Consider the following 17,841-nt stretch of genomic DNA (forward strand, 5'->3'; position numbering starts at 1 on the left):
CATCCCCTTCTTTCTCTCCTCAGTCCCAGGGGGTCTTTAATGCACACCCCCTGGGAGTTCACCTTTCTCCTCCTAGTGGCCATGCTGAGAAGGTGTCCCTGCCCTGTGTGCAGCATCAGAATGTGCTCAGAATTAATGAGTGTCGCTCCCTCTCCCTGCCATTTCCTCTAGTGCCTGGATCCCTCGGTGCTGATGACCTGAGGGGAAAACTCTCCAGATGTCAGACACAGGCTGTGCGGTTTCCTGTTCTTAGTTGCTTTTGTTGGATTTTGTTTTTATCTATCTGGTTGCACCAGGACATCTGTACCACATTACCCTCCTGGGCATCTTTAAATCCCCTGGATTTCTCTGCCAGCTCGTAGGCTGGGCATGGCCAAGAGGCTGTCTTCTTGCGCCATTTATAAGTTTGATTGCAAAAAAACACAGTACTTCCCTAAGATAAGCATAGGAAAATAAGTTACTGAAGGAATCTGGAAAACTCACACTGATTGAGTTTCTACATGAGCCAGAAAGTTTCAGCCAAAAATCATTTACTAAGCACCTGTGAGGTACCAACTACCATGCCAGGGTGAAGGGAAAAAAATGAGTGAGCTGACAATGACGGCCTCTGTTTGTCTTAGGGGCCAGGAGGCTAATCAAAGATGAGACCACAAAGGTGAGGGGCGTGTTCTGGAGGGCTTTAGATGCTGCAGCCTGCATTTTCCAGAGGATACCAGTGGGTGTTACAGGAAAAGTAAGTCTGTACAAATAAATTTCAGACACAGGACTTTTTAAAAATAATTCATAGTTTGATTTTTTTTTTTTTTTTTAATTGCAAAACTCAGCAGCCTTTACTGTGCCAGCAGGTCTTGAGAATCTCCACAAGGAGCCGGACAGCAAGCGGCATCTCTCAGACTTTTCTGGCTGGGGAACCCCGTTTCTCCCTTCACTCAGTGCACCAGGGCAGGGTTTCAGGGCCTTCCACTGAGATGATTTAAGCTGTCAAGTGGCATGATTGGGCATGTATTTTTTTTAAGTCTACTCTAGAAATAAGTGTAGAAGATGAATTGGGAGGCTGAGAGGCCGGAGGTGGGGAACTTGCTAATGGTAGTAGCTGCTAATGTCTGGGGAGCAGCGGTGTGACCATCTCCCTGAATCGTCCTAGCAGCCCTCTCGGGTAGAGCTCTCCATTACCCCCCTGCACAGACAAGGGCGGTGAGCCTCAGAGGGCTACACTGCAGGCCCAGAGCAAGCCCACAAGCAAGCGATGCAGCTGGTGTTGTGTTCGGCACTGTCTGACCCCCGAGGCCTCCGCCGGAGGACTCTGCCATGCCGCCACCACGGTGGGATGGAAGTAGCCCAGGCTGGAGGTGACAAGCAGTGAGAACAGTGGTACTGGAGAGCACGGTCACCACAAGTGGAGTGGCCAAGCATGAGAGAAGCAGGGGGCAGTTGGGTATGTGGAAGAGCAGATACCTGGCCTGAAAGCAGTAGCCTGTCTACTGCGGAGAGATGGGCTCCCGCTCCCTGTCCTCTTCCTCCTCCCAACGAGCAGTATGACTCGGCTTCTGTTTCCTTTGGTCCCATACCCTCCCTATAAGCCACAGTGGGGAAGAAACGAAGCAGCCATGCCCATCCCTCTAGGTGACATCCAGCCCCCACATAACTGCCAGTAAAGAAAGGTCGCCAGGCCTGGGTCGGCCCGCACTCCCAGGTCATGGCACAGCATCTGGGAAGCCACACTGCATTTCCATCCATCCGAGGCTGCTTCCCTCCGCCTAAGCCCCCAGGCCCCTGCTTGTCCCCAGCCTTAGCACCGCTGAGGCCAGGTAGGAGCTCAGCAGGCTCAGGTGCTGGCCCTGGGCCCTGGGCTACAGATGTACAGAATGTTACAGGGAACTGCAACTGGGGGAATAGCGCTCCAGGTGCTACAGGGAAATCCAGTCCTCCACCAAATCCCTCTGCCAACTTCTGCTTGGGCCATTCTGACAAACCCTATGCAGGGATCCAGGGACACCTGCCACAGGTGTTGGGTTCTTCTAGGTGTTGGGTTCAGAAAGAGATCCCAGCCAGGTGTGGTGGCATGTGCCTGTAATCCCACCTCTCTGGGAGGCTGAGGCAGGAGAATTACAAGCTCATGCCCAGCCTGGGCAACTTAGCAAGAACCATGCCTCAAAATAAAAACTAAACCTGTTCCCAGTACAAAAAAAAACTAAAAATACAAAGGACTGGAGAGATATAGTTCAGTGTGAAAGCCCTGGGTTTAATTCCTAGTGTGCCCCCCCACCAAAAAAAAAGACTTCCAGGCAGCTCCAAGGCAAATTTGAGATCCAAAGTATCTCCTTCCCACCAAGTAAAACTGGCCAAGAAAAATGTGACATAAGCGCACATGCAAGGCACATGTAGAATTCTAAATGTTCTAGTAAAGGCATTAAAAAAGAAACAGATGAGATTGATTTTAATAATATATTTAACCCAAATATCCAACATACTATCATTTCAACATGTAACCAGTTTTTTAAAAATTACTGAGATACTTTACATTCTTTTCTCCTCCACAGTCTCTAAAATCTAGTATTTTTTTAATGCTTGCAACACATCTTTTTTTTTGGTGGTACTGGGGATCGAACTCACGACCTTGCGCTTGTCAGGCAGGTGCTTATGCCACTGAGCTATATCCCCAGCCCCTTGCAACCCATCTTAATTTGGACTCGCCACATGTGGCCACTTTAGTGGCTGTTGTGGGTGTGAAGGTTGACAGATGGTGACATATCTTTGTGAATTGAGTGACTAAAGGGGCAGGGACCAACTGGAAGGCTCAAGGTTTGCTGGGGAGTGGCCATGGTCTCAGACTTGTGTGGGCTTCTCCTGACCCTACTCTGCCTACCCATCTCCCGCCACGTTCAGGGCCTCTAGGTGTGCTGTTGAAAGGACACAGCTTGGCTTTGGAGATGAAAGGTTTGATGGGAGAGGTGAGAAGTCTGTACTCTGTTGCTTTTGATTTGGATACTGATTTCAAAGCCAAGCATTTTGTATAAATTGCGTTTGTTCCTCAGACATTTATTGAGCAGTTTTTGTTTTTTGTTTTTTTTTTCTTTTTCTCCACATGCCCTACAACCTTCCACAGCCAGAGGGAGGGATCCCTTAAGGAAATGGGTATTTCAAAGTGTGTGGGGACAGAGGGATATTTCACAGTGAATCCCAAAGAAGTACAGGGCAGTGGGAGTCCTGGAGACACCCCCTGATGTGGGCAGGGTGTTGAACAAGTCGAAATTTACTGGGCCAGCTGGGACAGGGTAGAACATGGTACCCAAGGAGCAAGCAGGAGATGAGGCCCAGAGCCCAGGCCACTGAAGGTCTGCCCAAGGCGGGCACAGGCAGTTGGGGCAGGGCTACATGGGGCAAGGTGGGGTCCAGGAATTGGAGGACTTGTAATGCTGGCCCAGAACCTTGAGTTGTCACCCCAGGAAAGGAGGGGTGCCAGAGGTTTTGAAACTGAGTGTGGCCTGGTTTCATTGCAATTCAGAAGGTCCTTGGCCTCCGTGGAAGATGATGGAGGGGATCCTAGCAGGGCCCCTTTCGGGAGATGATCGTAGTAATCCAGACCAGAGACGAGACCAGAACTTAGTGATCAGCACAAGGGACAGCCTTAGAAGATGGCCCAGGCAGGAGAGGAACAGGAGGCATCAGGGATGGCGCTGTGGCCCTGCCTTAGGTGACTGGATGCTTTCTCCCACATTGTGTGTGGAAATGCATTGCATCATCTCAGTGTGTACTGATGTTTTAAGTTTCCACTTTAATGCAGCCACAAAGACTCCGTCCCACTCGACCGCCGCCTCCCAAGATACAGCGCTCAAGGCCCGTGAGTAGCTGGTGGTTGTGCCCTCCCGCCTAACACTGCCTGAGCCGTTCTCCCCAACTGACTAAACCTTGGGAGTGTGGACTCTCCTGCCTGGCAAGAGGAAACCGGGAATTGGGTTTCTCAGCTTCCCTCGCTGTGTGGCATGAACCTGAACTTGCATTTTCTGGGCTTCTCTCTCCTTTTTCTGAATCAATTCCGTGATGCTCAGAGGGTCAGAGGCACAGGTACCCGGGTGTGTGCATCATTGCGCATCTCACAGGCAAGCCATGTTTCTAGCCAAGGAGCTGTAAAGCCATGCTCCCAATGCCTCTTCCTCACAAGGGAAGCCAAAGTCTGGCAGCAGGGGTCCCATTCCTGCCAGATCTTGGTTTGGAAAGGCATTGGTGTTCCCTCCCGAGGGCAGAGGCTACGCCCAGAGAATATGGAGCCAGCCCAAATGGAGACAGGTACTGTACCCCTGCCAGGCCTCCCACAGACAGCTATCTTCCCAGGAAAGTATGGAGTTAAGAGCGGAAGAGCAGGGCAAAGTGTGATAAATACACCAACACCTGGGAACTGGGCGGGAGGGGAAGAGAGGCCCATTGTGTGTCTTAAAGAGAAATGCCATGGAAAAGTATGTATGGGGTGTGGGTCTGGCACTGATCATTGGTGAGGCTGTTTTCTCTTGTATACTCAGACTTTGGCTGTGCTGAAGCATAACAACTTTAGCAGGTGCCTTAAAGTGGAAAACTCGCCAGGACCATTTGATGAGGGCTGTTTACCTAGGGAAGTTTCCCAGTCTGTGGTCCCAAACAGCCACACGTCATGGCCACATAGGGGATCAGCTGCAATCAAAACACCCCACAAACTGACATCCCAGCCCAGCCCACTCTCACCACTGCACATAATCGGTCCATCTCATGAAGGTACCAGGCCAAACTGTGTGTCGGTCTTGAGTCCTTAATGAGCACACACGGCATCCACTGGGTGACTCTGTCCGGGTGGATGTTGGATATTGGCTGAGGCTGTTTCCTCCCCTTACCCACCATGTGTAGGAGTTAGAGGGCTAGGGTAGAGGTGGAGGATTTAGCTGGCTTCACCTGTGACAGCCGTGAGTCTACATGCCGGCATTTGGGACAGTGAATCCGTCCTGTAAAACCATGATTAACCCAAACCCCAGTCGGCACAGCTGTCAAGAGGCTGGAAGGCTCCTGCTCACTGTCGTTGGAAGGAAGGCACAAGCAGCAAGAAGGCCTACTTTGGGAAACAGGAAGCCCCTTCTGGGTTGAGCCTTGTAGGGTCTAGTGAGTGTCTGCATGCAGTCATTAGCAGCATGGACGTGGGGAATCAGGAGAGCTAGTCTGGAATGCTGTGGCTGTGTGACTTTGGGCGAGGACTGAAACTCTCTGAGCCTCAGTGCTGCTTCTGAACTAGACTCTCATTCATGGGGATTTCCTGTGAGAACGAACAGGGAAAATATTTGAAGAGCACCTAGCATAACACCTGCACACTGTAGCAATTCTTATTCTGCTGAACAGGTTCTTAACATTTTACAACTTCTAAGGAATGGCCAGGTTTATTAAGAACCATCATTTGCTTAGGATTATACAATCAACAAATCCCTCCTAGGTTCCTTACCTCGGTTGAGATCCACAGTGGTTCTGTGAAGTATAGGTTGTCACCCCTCATGTTACAGGTGAGAAAGCAGGTGCTTTGTAACTTAACCCAAGTCCTTCGCCAGGAATCACCAGGATCTAGAACCTGTGATGTTGTCAGCATCCCGAGCTCCCCGACCCTCCATCGCCATGGAAACAAAGATAGACTTAGCATAAAGTACTGGGACAGAAGCTTCAGTTGAGAAAAAAAAAATAATCAGCAACTAGTTGGGCTTCCTGTGGCATTGCCGGGGCAGAGTTAGGTTCTGGCAGGGATACAGCGGGGGAGAGAACTGACATACTGAGCTCCTTCTAATGTGTCTAGGACTACGCCGGGCACCCAGTTATTGTCTCACTCGTCCTCATTACAGTTTACAAGAGGCAGGTGACCTTTCCCCTTTTTGTAGCCAAGACCACAGAGATGAGAAGAGGCCAAACTGGCCTCTGAGGCCAGGCCTACCTCTTCTTGTTCTCCGCCAAACTGCCTCCCCTGGGGCCCCTGTAAAGGGTAGCCGTCAGGATCCTTAGAGGCGTGGGTTCCAGAAGACTCACACAGATTGGGGGATGCCCAGCCACATCCACCAGCACACGAGGCCTTGGAAAGGCAAAAGTTGCCACAGGAGAAGCCTGACGGGCAGCTGCCTCTGCCCTTGACCCGGTGCAAGAATGACAGGCCCAGCACTCAGGGTTGCCCCTCCCCTGGCTTCTGGTGCGCTGAGGAGGCAGGTGCCTAGAACTCCTCCCCTGGGCTCTGAAGTCAGAGAGGCCTGCCCTTAATGGAATCACAGCTTGACCAGTTCCTGGCTGTGTGACTTAGGCAAGATCCTTACCTGCTCTGAGCCTTAGTTTCATTGCCTAAGAATGAGTTTAGCAATACCCACCAGGTGAGGAGAGTGAGGTCATACACAGAGCATGGAATGAGTATGTTCGCCTGCCAAACAAGACTGCTGAGAGGCAGTTTGGGAGCCACGGAAGACGGTTGTTTTCTGGGCACACATTTATGCAAGCACTTACAATGGCCTACTACGTTCTAGGTAGGAACCAGGGAAACCCAGGGTGGGGCTGCTCGGGGCCTCAAAGATGACAGCCTGACAAGCCCCCAGCCAGGCTTTGCTGGCTTACTTAGCTGCAAACATCCAGTGCAGCCACTGGCCCAGGGTGGCAGGCATGGGGCCCGGTCCCTCCACCATTCTGTTTTTGTTTTGTTTTGTTTTGTCTTTTTGAGACAGGGTCTCGCTGTGCAGTTCAGGCTGGCCTTGAACTCACTTTGTAGCCCAGGCTGGTCTTCAGCTCGCAACGATCCTCCTGCCTCAGCCTCCCGAGTGCTGGGATTACAGATGTGCGCCACCACACCCGGCTCCTCCGCCATTCTGGAAGGAGCTTTGTAGCCTGGCACCTGTGGCTGGAGTTCAGCCGTGACCACGGTGTTTGGGGTTTTTATTAAAAAGAGAAGGAAAGAAAACAGAAGAAATTGGTGCTGGGGTCTCACCAACCAAGGGCAGTGGTGGGGCTTGCTGGGGAGAGGCAGGCTGTGGTCGGCCTGTATGCGAAGCACTTTGTAAGCTCTGTATTTATTATTTCTCACTCACCATTAAAATCAAATGTACTCGGTGCCTTTGTATTCAATACACATTTAACCCTGCCGACTTAGATTTCTCAGATTTTAAATCCAGTGGGGAATTGGCTGGCTTCCCAACTCTCCCCTCCAGTCCCCCTTGAACAGAGCTGGAAATCCCTGCTTAGCATTTTCTCCCCTGGCTCTGCTGGGATCCTAGCAGTGGTGGGCCCGCCCCTGATGTGTATGGGTGGTTTTCACATCCCTACTCCTGTGAAACACCCCAGAAAGAGGAATGTGATTGCTGAAATATGACGGGAGTTGTCTGCATCGTCTTGTGATTCCAGCTTAATTAAACCATTTTGTCTGTGTGTGCCTTTGGCTGGTTGTGGTTTGCTGCTATATTGCGTGTGTGTGTGTGTGTGTGTGTGTGTGTGTGTGTGTGTGTGTGAGAGGAGAGAGAGATTCTTGCATCTTCACCCCTATGCAGGCCTTGTGCGTGTCTGTTTGTGAGACTGTGTATGTTGCAATCCCCAGGCCTCGGTGATCCGGTGGTTGTCTGAGGATAATTTTGTATCTGGCTTTGTCCACAGCAGTCAGGTGTGTGTGAATCCGGGTGGGTCTGTAACCGCCAGGGTGACTATCTCTGGTCGCTTGTGTCTCTCTCTCCCGCCCCCGCCCCTCCCCCTGCCTCTCCCTCTGTCTGTTTTATCATCCCTAATGAAGCAGTCTCCTCCATCGATCCTGCTGATTGCCAACCCATTCCTTTTGTTTGTTGGCGCTGAGCCATTCAGCGGCACTCTGACAGCTCAGCTCGTCTAATTAGCTCTGTTGTTCTTTTTCCCCATGTTTCACCACGTTGCAAGTTCAGTTGAAGTTGCCACAAACTTAATCCCCCCATTTCAGCCACAAGTTCACATTCTTAACCCGTCTTTATTGTAGCAAGGAGCAGCTCTGTGCAGGATGAGCTGACAGGCCTTAAAGTCTGACCTCACCAGAATGCCCGCTGCAGGCCCCCTGGGGCAGGGGCAAAACTGCTCCTCCACCCCAGCTGCATCCCGCCTTTGCCTTGATGGGGAACAGTCTGGGGGATCCTTCTAGCATGCAGATCTTGTCTGTGTTTGCCAGGGGAGTCTGGCTGCCACTAAGGAAACCAGCTCAGAGTTAGAATCGGGGGAAGGGATATATTCATTCATATATTCAGCAGATGTTGATCAAATGTCTTCTGGGTGGTGGACACCATGCTAGTAGCAATGATAATAATAGTGACAGTCTTATGTGCTTCATAGATTCCAAGCAGTAACATTCCTGTGTGTAAAAACCTCCCTGAACTTCCAACTATATACCAGGCAAGAGGCTAGGAAGAAGACAATCCTAAAATTCATCTGCTAATTCAGAGGCACCCCCCCACCCATCTTCCTTTTGTTGATTGATAAGAAGGAGAAATCCCAGTCACAGAGAAGTAAGATGAGCATTTATTAAACACCCACCGTGTTCCAGAGCCCATGCTGGGGCATTCTCTGTGCCCTGTCCTGTCTTTATGCCTTTGCAGCAGCCCCATGAAGGAAGACACAGCAAGTTTGGTGGAATGCATTTGGCTTTCCCCTCATCGCTGACTTGCCAAGAAAGGCTGGGCTCAGACTGGCCACTCTGCAAGAAAAACTTTGGTTAGATCAGACATGTGCAGACCCAAGGGGTTGGTGAGATCCTCTAAAGACTTGTCTTGTGTACAGCCACCTTCTATAATCTTGTTCCAAAGCCATTGTTCTGGGTTGCCCACAAATTCCTGAGGGCCGGAGTGTTGGAGGGGGCAGGAAATGGAGTGCGTGTGTCCTCTCCTTCCCTGTCCTGTCCTCAAAATGCAGCAAGTGCGACATCGAATCTGCAGGGTGAGCCCCCTCCGCCCTCTGCAGTGATCAGTTATTTTTATTGGCAGTGAAATTCACAGAGGGCCTTTCTTAGCTTAGCTCTCTCCCTGCCGCTCTCTGGTGCTAGAAATGGTGAGATGATGGTACCAAATATAAAACCATGTAATGTTGATTGGACCAAATGAGTTTCCTTCGAAGAACACAGAAATTCCTAGCGTAACACCCATTATTGGTCTGGTGAAGGAAGGGCGTCCTTTTCTGTGGGCCTTTGCTTTGGGTTTCAGAGGTGGCAGCTTAGAATAACCAACCCATTTGTCATCAGAGTGCCGGCCGTGGGCTCAGGAAGTTGCCCATTTCCTGGTACCCCTACTGCCACCTTTTCACCAGGTCTGCACTCAGTGTGGCCGCAGGAGGTGTGTGACTTCTGAGACCTCCTGGAGGAGTGGCTCAGACGCCCAGGGAAGCAAAAGGATGGGTTTAATTGGCATTCTCTGACATTGTTATTTGCTTTTCCCTCCCATTTAGAAAGAAAAATGAGAACCCTGTAGCTCAGTTATAAAAAAGAACAAAATGACTATGTGTACCCCCACAACAAGTCTGAGGGAAACTTTTTTGCACTACGAGGCTAAGGCTCTTATTCTCTGAGTCTCCCATTGAGAGCAGTCCTTGCAACCTTCACTGCCTCTATAGAGGCAGCTGGTGAGACCGTCCCCACCCTGTAGATGAGGAGGACCCTTCTGACTGAGTAGGCCACAGAAGTCCAATGAATGTATCTGTCCACTTCGCATTAACTGGGAGTGTTCCCATGATGAACGGGGCGTTTGTAGCCTGTACTTTGAAAATCCCTAAACATTTCTTTGGGGGCTGCTTATCCAAATCTTCAGAATGTCCCTATGTGACTTTCCCAACTCATTCCTTGGGGTTTTCCCCATGACCATTCTAGGTTCGCCCGCCCCGTCCTCACGTTGTCAAGAGACCGAAGAGCAACATCTCCGTGGAAGGCCGAAGGACGTCCGTCTCAAGCCCCGAGCAGTGAGTACCCGTGGCTCCCCTCCTGCCTGTGAGAACCCAGCAGGCAGCGCTTTGTGGCTCTCCAGTCTGTACTCCGGCCTGAGCAGGGGTTTCACAGAGACGCCAGGCGGGAGTAGAGCTGGGTTCTCAGTGTGGGTTGCTGCTGCTTGTTCCTTCTGGTCATTCCAGTTGTCACATCAGCAGGAGGCCGCAGAGGCCAAGGAGCCACTGGCACCTGGGCTGGCTTTTGAGTGGTGAGGGCCCCAGACTTTGTCTTGTAAAGATGCGGAGTCCTCAGGTAAGAGCTAGCAACCGGTCAAGGAGGCCACCTGGTTAACAAGGCCACCACCTTAGGCCTAGTGGTGTTCAAGTTCTCTGTGGCTCGGATCTGTAGATGAGGCGTTCTTTCTCACTGCTCCACCTGCTTCAGGGCTGTGTGCACTACATACCATTTGTGTGGTTACTGTTTCTCCTCTTAGACCTGGAGCTCCTCAGGAGCAGGCCCTGGGTGCAGGACCTAACCCAGAACTGGCTCGGTCACAGGCCAAGTGACTATAGGATAGTGAATGAGTCCCCTGAATGGGGTGAGACCAAAAGCTGCAGACAACCTAGACTCCAGAGCCATCTGGAGAAAGTAATGCCGCCTTCCTTTGTCCACAAGGCACGCAGCCCTTGGGCCCTGCCCAGACAACTCAGCAGGTGCACATCAGCTTCCCATGATGCCTTTAGAGGGTACAGGAATTCTTGGTCTGGAGTTGTTGGAGGAATCAAATAAATTAGTTCTTTGAGCGGAAAAGGGAATGCCCCTCATACCTGGCCTGCCTTTGGGAAATTTCTCAGGGACAGAAGTTAAGGGAGATGGCCAGGCCTGGGCAAAATTGAAGCTAAAAGAAAGAGACAGTTCTGAATGCTGAGCTGTGGCCTAGCCCGGGTTGTGGTGTACTTCACGTCTCCTAAGTCCTCTGCCCTCCCTCGGACACTGCTTGACTCCCAGGTCTTTGTAGAAGCAGCCCACCCCTTGGCCCCCAGACTTGCACAGAAAACCCTGGGGTGAGTCTCAGGAGGTGCTTGATTGTGTGAAATTTGGAACAGAGAGCTTCTGAAGTTGGGTGTAGGCTTAACTTACACTGTACACAATGGGGCGGTGGGAATACTGGTAAAGCTCTCTGGCATGGACTATGATTGCCCCCTTGTGGAGAGACTACTGCATAGCTCCATACTTCCGCAGGCCCAGACGATTTCTCCTGAGCAGGATGAAATTAACATTTCTTTAAAGTCACCTCTTTAAAGCTGAACTGAACCTTCTAGATACTGTACTGGGTTACAGGCCCATGAGTTACTGAGCTGTAAACCCAGCATGCATTGCACAAAACATCCCAGACCCAAAGTACCCCAGATTCTACTGAGAAGCATGACCCAGTTGATGACCAGGTTCCTGACTGGAACGTGAACTTTCTATCCACATCTATTTATGCTGTTGCTCTTCCAAACCCAGCAATAGGAGATGACTCTGCGGTGTGTGCCAAAGAGCCAGCGTCTGAGAATGCCGTTTCCCTGGGTGTTACCCGAGCTGTGCTGCTCGGACTTTTACCATCTTAGATTTCTTTTCCGGAAGCACCAGAAGCTCAGATAACAGTGGGGGCTGGTTTAGGGAGTTGGCGTAGTAACAGTGATGGCAAAGGACAGGTCGTCTGTGACCAGACCTACCAAGAGGTGGAGAGGTCCATTCTGGGACACTGTCACCAGAGTTTCTTTTCACATTCTCTTAATGAAGAGGGAGGGAGGCTGTGCTCCCCTGGTGCCGGTGCCATTTCTGGTGCTACCGGGTGTTTTCCTGCGTCTCTTCCACGCTGCCACCCCTCCCCCACCGTGCTCCTCTGCTTCCAAATGCCATGTCACAACAGCACTTGGATGTGTTTTTCTCAACTGTCATCAGCTCCAGCTGGCAAGACCAACTTCTTGAAACACAGGAAGCATCCAGCGGAAAATATTTTAATAAAACAGACTCCTCATAAAATATTGTTCTGGGGGAAAGGAAACCAGCTCCACCAATCTGTCAGCATTGTGTTAGGAGATGCGGGAAGACGAGGCGGCAGGCAGGAGCCGGGGCTTAATGGGCCTTTGTCGAGGGTGGTTCTGTGCCGGGTACATGGACTCGGCGTCTGGCCCTTTCATCTGGCCTGGATTTTCTTGAATCCTGGGTCTTCATCTCTGCCGGGAATATCAAAGTGCATCGGAAACTTAGAGGATTTGGGCGGCACAAGGAGATGCAGGATCTTTGAAGCTGAGGGGGAGATTCAGTCCTCCTGACTTCTTGCCCCAGCCCTCACTCCCAGTAGCACATTCCGTAATTAACTTCACAGCCAGCAAGATGGAGCTGATTAAGAATGAGAGCGTCCCCTGCAGCCGCTGAGCATTCTGGGATCCATTAAGGCCCAGCAGCAGCGGCCCACAGCTCTCTGCCCAGTCCCTCGATGAAGTCTGTTCCTTCCTTTCCAGCTGATGTCCCTCCGTCCGTTGCTCCATCTGTGCATTCATGTGTCTCTTCATTCACCAGCTAGCTTTGAAAACCCGCTAGGTACACGGCATGTTGGAGAGGAGGCCTCGCAAGGCAGTTCCCATGGTGACTATGTGGACTCGCATTTGCCCAAAATGAAATTTTCACCCATCAGATTTCCTTCCTGAATCAAGGGTAGGTTTCCTAGCCCCCTCAAGCCATTTGTTGGCATTGGGAAGAACACTTCTGAAAGACTTCTGGAGAAACCATCTCTGTGTTTCTCAGTTACCATTAGCTGATTAATATGCAGTCTGCATTTCTCTCCAAGTGCCAGCGCCTTCCCTTACTTTTCAGAGTAGAACTGGGGAAATGCCCTCAGCGTCAGAAGAGGCCTGAGCTTAAACACCAGGGAGCAGGCGCACCCTGGAGCCCCTCAGTGTCCTGCGCCCTGGGGGGCTGCCTCCCACACTGGGAGCTCAGACTCAGAAAAGCCACGTGACTGTGTTCCCAAGACCCCTGGTCTAAAGCTTCAGGCCAAGATTCAGAGTTCCGCTTTACTTCGTTCTGTCCCTGGCACTCTGCTGCCCTCTTCGGGACAAGGGCCCATGGCGTCCGGTTCTGGTCTGGCTTTGCCCCAGAACAGCCCATGTCCTAAGATGACTTTCCCAACTCCTCACCCTCCGCGAAGGTTCCCCGGAGCCAAGTCAGGAACCAGAGAGCCCTTCGTTCCTCCCACTGCTGCAGAGCGGTGCTCGTGGGCGGCTAGTGTCTCTGCTGGGGGAAGGACAGAGGAGGGACATTGGATGAACATTCCTTAAGATTGTGGAAGGTGGCTGTAGCTTTCCCAGCTAACACATAGAGAAGCTGGGGCTTAGGAAGTGACTTTCAGTAACTTGCTGAAGGTCTCGGGGTCAGACCGTGGTGAGATTGGCTGTGTGATAACAGAAACCTGGCCCTTTTTCTAGTTAACACCCAATATGCTTCTGTGCTATTCTTAGTAGTGAGAACCTGGCCCCCATGGTGGGCATCGTGTGGGCTAAATACCTGTGGACCCAGGAGAGTAAGCCTTGGTGGTTTCTAGCCAGAATGTGCCTGGCCCTGGCTTGTTTCCCTTCCAGCTTGCAAGGTGTTGAGGATGACAGCCAGCTTAGCAAGCCAGCAGTGTGAGCGGGACGGCCTGCCCCTCAGGACCACACACTGTGCCAACTGAGGCAAGGGTTTGTGGCCACACTGTCCCCAAGTGCTTCTACACCCCAAGTGTAGAGAGAAGCCACCATTTGTTCCCTGCTGGGAGGAGGCAGCAGAGCCAGGGGCAGTGGCCCTCACAGAGTAGCTGAGTCTGGAGGGAGATGGTAGGGCTGTTTCCACCTCCCAAGGATGAGGGGCTTGTGGGTAGAGCTGGGCCTGGGGCCTAGTCCTGATCACCTGCCCCTCTGAGCCCTGCCCACTACACACCTGGTCTCCCCATGGCTGAGACACAGAACACCTTTTTATTACATAAGGGCTCCACTGACCATGCTGGTTATTTGAATTTCATTGTACTAAGTAAGAATAGTACAGATCTATCCAGCAGGGGCCCCTGAGCCACTGCCCTGCTCACCTCCCTGGCTAGATCCATTCAAAATCTGCCCTTTTCAAGTGATTCTCATTTTTGTTTATTTGTCAAAATGATCCAGTAATCTCATAGACAGCTCAAAACTCGGGGGAAAGAGAGAAAATCATTCCGAATCCAACTACTTGAATTCAACTGTGGATACCTATTTCCACAGCTTCCTTTCTAGTCCTTTTCCTGTAATTTTTGTTTGTTTTGTTTTGTTTGTGTTTTTGAGACAGGATCTCGCTATGCAGTTGAGGCTGGCCTTGAGCTCACTTTGTAGCCCAGGCTGGTCTTGAACTTGCAATGATCCTCCTGCCTCAGCCTCCCGAGTGCTGGGATTACAGGCGTGTGCCACCATGCCCGGCTTCCTGTAATTTTTTTCCCCAGTGCTCCCCTTTCCTTGCAAGATCTGTTTATGGACTTGTTATGTGTGTTCTTGTAGCTGCTGTCCTTTGTTCCCATGAAAGGTCCCCTTGTGTGTGTTTTCAGGGTCTACCTATGCTGCCTCTCATACTAGGTCTTTAGATATGAAAAAAGCCCGAGTAAATATACTTACTCTCTGAGCTTTGGTTCATTTTATATCACTATAAGATTTAGAATTAACAACTACTGTTAGCTGAGAACTATGTGCTCCACATACAGCATTTCATGTAATCATGAGAAATTTGGGGGAGGGGGTAGGTATTGTGAGCTTCCTCGCATAGAAGTAGCTGCACCTCTAAGGGGTTGTCACTGCACTTAGTTGCACAACTGGTTAGTAGCAGAGCTGAGCTGCAGACGTGTCTCTTGAATGCCAGAGCCTATACACTTAACCAGTCACATAGGAAGATGTCTGCCCTGTATTGCTAAATAACTTTCTGAAAGAATAGCACCACCTTATACACCCATCAGGACTGGACTCCAGAAATCCAGGGAGCTGCTGTTGAAGGCCTCAGGACAAGGAAAAGTCCTACAAGTATGCCAGCTGGAGACAGAGTCCCTGCACCAAATGGCCAGCCCCTGCTGCTGAGAAACTGATTGTCTGAACTGCACCACGTGACCCCCAGTGCCAAGACCCTAGAAGATTCAAATAAGATTAGAAGAAGCTGCCAGGGGCATTTAGTGAGAGTCTTGCCCAAAGCCCAGATCTCAGAATACTTTGCTTCTCCTGACCATACTCGTTTGATGGCAAGAGATGACATGCTGCCTTGGTACAACAGTTGTGCCCCTCTCACCTTACACCAGCGAGAGCCAGTCTGGGCTGAAGAGGTGAGGAGGGGGTTAGATATGTGGATGGTGGCCTGGTACACAGGCAGGCCTTTAGCATCTAACACACCTGGGTCGCATCCCAGCCCACCATCCACCAGCCCTGATGCTGCAGCTGGGTCTCTTTGCCCTCTGCTTTTCACGTGAAGCCTGTTAGGATCCTAAGGCTTGTGCTTTATAAAACTGCCCATAAGAGACACAGCCATATCCTATGTCAGCAAAGTGCGTGGCCTCCACACCTCATCGCCTGCAGTGACTGCCGTGGTCTTAGCACTCTCGCCAGACGCTCCCTCATGCTGCAGGCCCCCAGGCTGCCCCAGATGCAGCATGGAACTACGCTGTTCTAGTTCTCTCTTTATATCTCATACATGCATAAACACCCCCCGCCCCACCAGTAGCCTGTGAGCTCTTCCAGTACAGGGGCTATATCCTTCCACTTTGACTCTGCCACTCCCAAACCAGAGCGTGGCTCAGACTGCTACTGTAGAGATGTTTCCACAGTGAATGAACGCAGGAATCAGTGACTGTACCTGCTTACAGCCCAGCACCCTGGAAACGGGGCAGGTATCCGTTAACAAACATAAACATGTACAGCACCTACTAGGTGCCAGGTGTGATCGGGATGTGGCTGTGAAGCTTCCAGCACTTAGTCTCCCTGAACCTGTAAAAGCCAGGACCTGCCGTCAGCCCCCGAAGCAAGTCTGCAAGATGCCAGCTGGGCCCTGAGCCCCAGGGGGTCCAGGGCAGCTGTCTTGGCGCTACCCCCTGGCAGGCTGCCAGGACCCACTGCCTGAGCAGCCAGGAATCCAAACACCCGAGCAGAAGGTCACAGACCCAATTAGCAGGGCCAGAGGCTCTGACCTGACTCACACCCCACCCCCTGCTGTTGGATTCTGGGCCGTGGACACAAAGCCAAGCCTGAAGCCAGACACACAGCCTGAGCCCAGAATGGAAAAGCAGCGACTGCCAGGGAGCCCCCATTGATCCACAGCAGCCCAGGAAACACAGGGCCCACTTGCACCCCACCACTTCACCCTGGCCACTTGGAAGGAAGGACTTCTCCCAGGAGCGGTCACTGTGGGACAGTATATTTCCACTGGAAAGCCAAGCCTGTGGGGTGCTTTAGGAAAAGGAGCCCCCATCCTTGAGAGATTCCTGATTTCAGTCACCTCTGAAAGGCCTTGTCATCCCGCAGAGACCCCAGCCTCTGCCAGATTCTACACTGCCACTTTTCAGGGGCCGATTGTGCCCAGTACTCTCACACATATTATCTTGGTTAACCCCTCTGCACCTCCAAACTCTTCCCAGCCAGGCATCGTCAGCCCCACCAACCCTGAGGGAGCCAAGACTCTAATGCATGGGATGACCGGCCCCCTGCAGATGTGCATCCAGGGCTGCTGAGTCCACACGCTGCTCTCACCCCCGTTACTGTTGCCACAGCCCCCAAAGCTCAGTCCACAGGCCCTGGCCCTCAGCAGGCAGAGGCCGTCCTCGTGGTGAGGGGACAATTTTTCTACAGTCTCAGTGTCGCTTTCTGGTCAAGGAAAGTGCCTCCAAAATGTCTCCCTCCCACCTTCCCCCAGCATAGACCCCAGAGCGTGGGCAGTAGAGCAAAGCCCACATCGCATGCCCGGGCCTCTTCCTGTGTGAGTGGCCATCTAGTGCACTGGAAGGACTTCTTCAGAGCACTCTGGGCCAGGGTCTGGACACATGACATTGGCGTTGGTGGATTTTGTTGAAAGAAAGAATGACTAAATGAACACAATGGTTGAAAAATAATTCAATAGATGCCCAAGTGAAGGTAGGAAAGGCGAAGCACAAGGCCAGCCCAGGAGAGAGACCAGGGAGTGTCTAGCTAGTACGGGCTTTCTGCCCTGACTGCCTGCCACTTTGAGGCCTCAGGTCACCCCAGCCTTGCCTGTGGCCTTCAGGCCTTGTGCTGGTTGTGGGTCTCATCCTGCCAACCCCTCCATCCTCTTCTGAACTCCCCAGCCCAGTATCAATGCCCTTGTTTGTCCTCTGAGTACCACCAGCAGGCCATAGAACAGTCCGCTGTGCTCAGGGTGAAAAGCCCAACGCCCACATCACCTCCCAGAGAGCCTTGTCTAAGAGCCGCCGGGGCAGGACCCCCGACACACTGTCCCTCGGTAAAGCAAGTCTGGCGTGACCTGGCCTCCCACACTCACCCGCTGCCCCTACATTGGTTTGCTGACAGCAGAAGGCTCTCGTTCTGATGGCGACTTGTTACAACTTGGTTGTTCCACTCACCGTTCAGTGGGTGCCCACACACAGCAGAGCGCAGAGGTCTACGTGCTATTGAGCATCTGTCTCCAGCTCTTCTCCCACAATACAGCAGCCCTCGCTTCTTCCCTGGGCTGCTCGAGCTTCCTCTGTTGGTCCTGAGCCACACTCATTCCCCTGAGACCTTCAGTCTTTCTAGATTTTAACCCACTGCTGAGGGGCGGTTTGGAGCACTGACCCTGCATCCTGGCCGTAGAGAGAAGTCACGTGAGGGTCTCATGATTGCCATGTGCTAACATTCCCCCACCGGAGGGCCCCTCACCCTGACAGACAGGGACCATCTCCCTCGGCC

The 17,841-nt window shown here is 51.8% G+C and overlaps 1 protein-coding gene across 2 annotated transcripts in view; it reads left to right on the plus strand.

Moving 5' to 3' along the window:
* Dennd1a (DENN/MADD domain containing 1A) overlaps positions 1-17,841 on the plus strand; it is a 484,908-nt gene that overhangs the window by 455,793 nt on the left and 11,274 nt on the right. The window contains exons 21-22 of one of the 2 annotated variants that reach the window (XM_013513192.1): positions 3,785-3,841; positions 9,842-9,930. In XM_013513192.1, coding sequence (XP_013368646.1) covers positions 3,785-3,841; positions 9,842-9,930 — 146 coding nt within the window. The remainder of the gene's footprint in view (positions 1-3,784; positions 3,842-9,841; positions 9,931-17,841) is intronic. The other variant, XM_005382503.2, reaches the window with a different exon arrangement.

Source organism: Chinchilla lanigera, unplaced genomic scaffold (genome assembly GCF_000276665.1).
Source record: "Chinchilla lanigera isolate Chin_1 unplaced genomic scaffold, ChiLan1.0 scaffold00018, whole genome shotgun sequence".
Classification (NCBI taxonomy): Eukaryota; Metazoa; Chordata; class Mammalia; order Rodentia; family Chinchillidae; genus Chinchilla; species Chinchilla lanigera.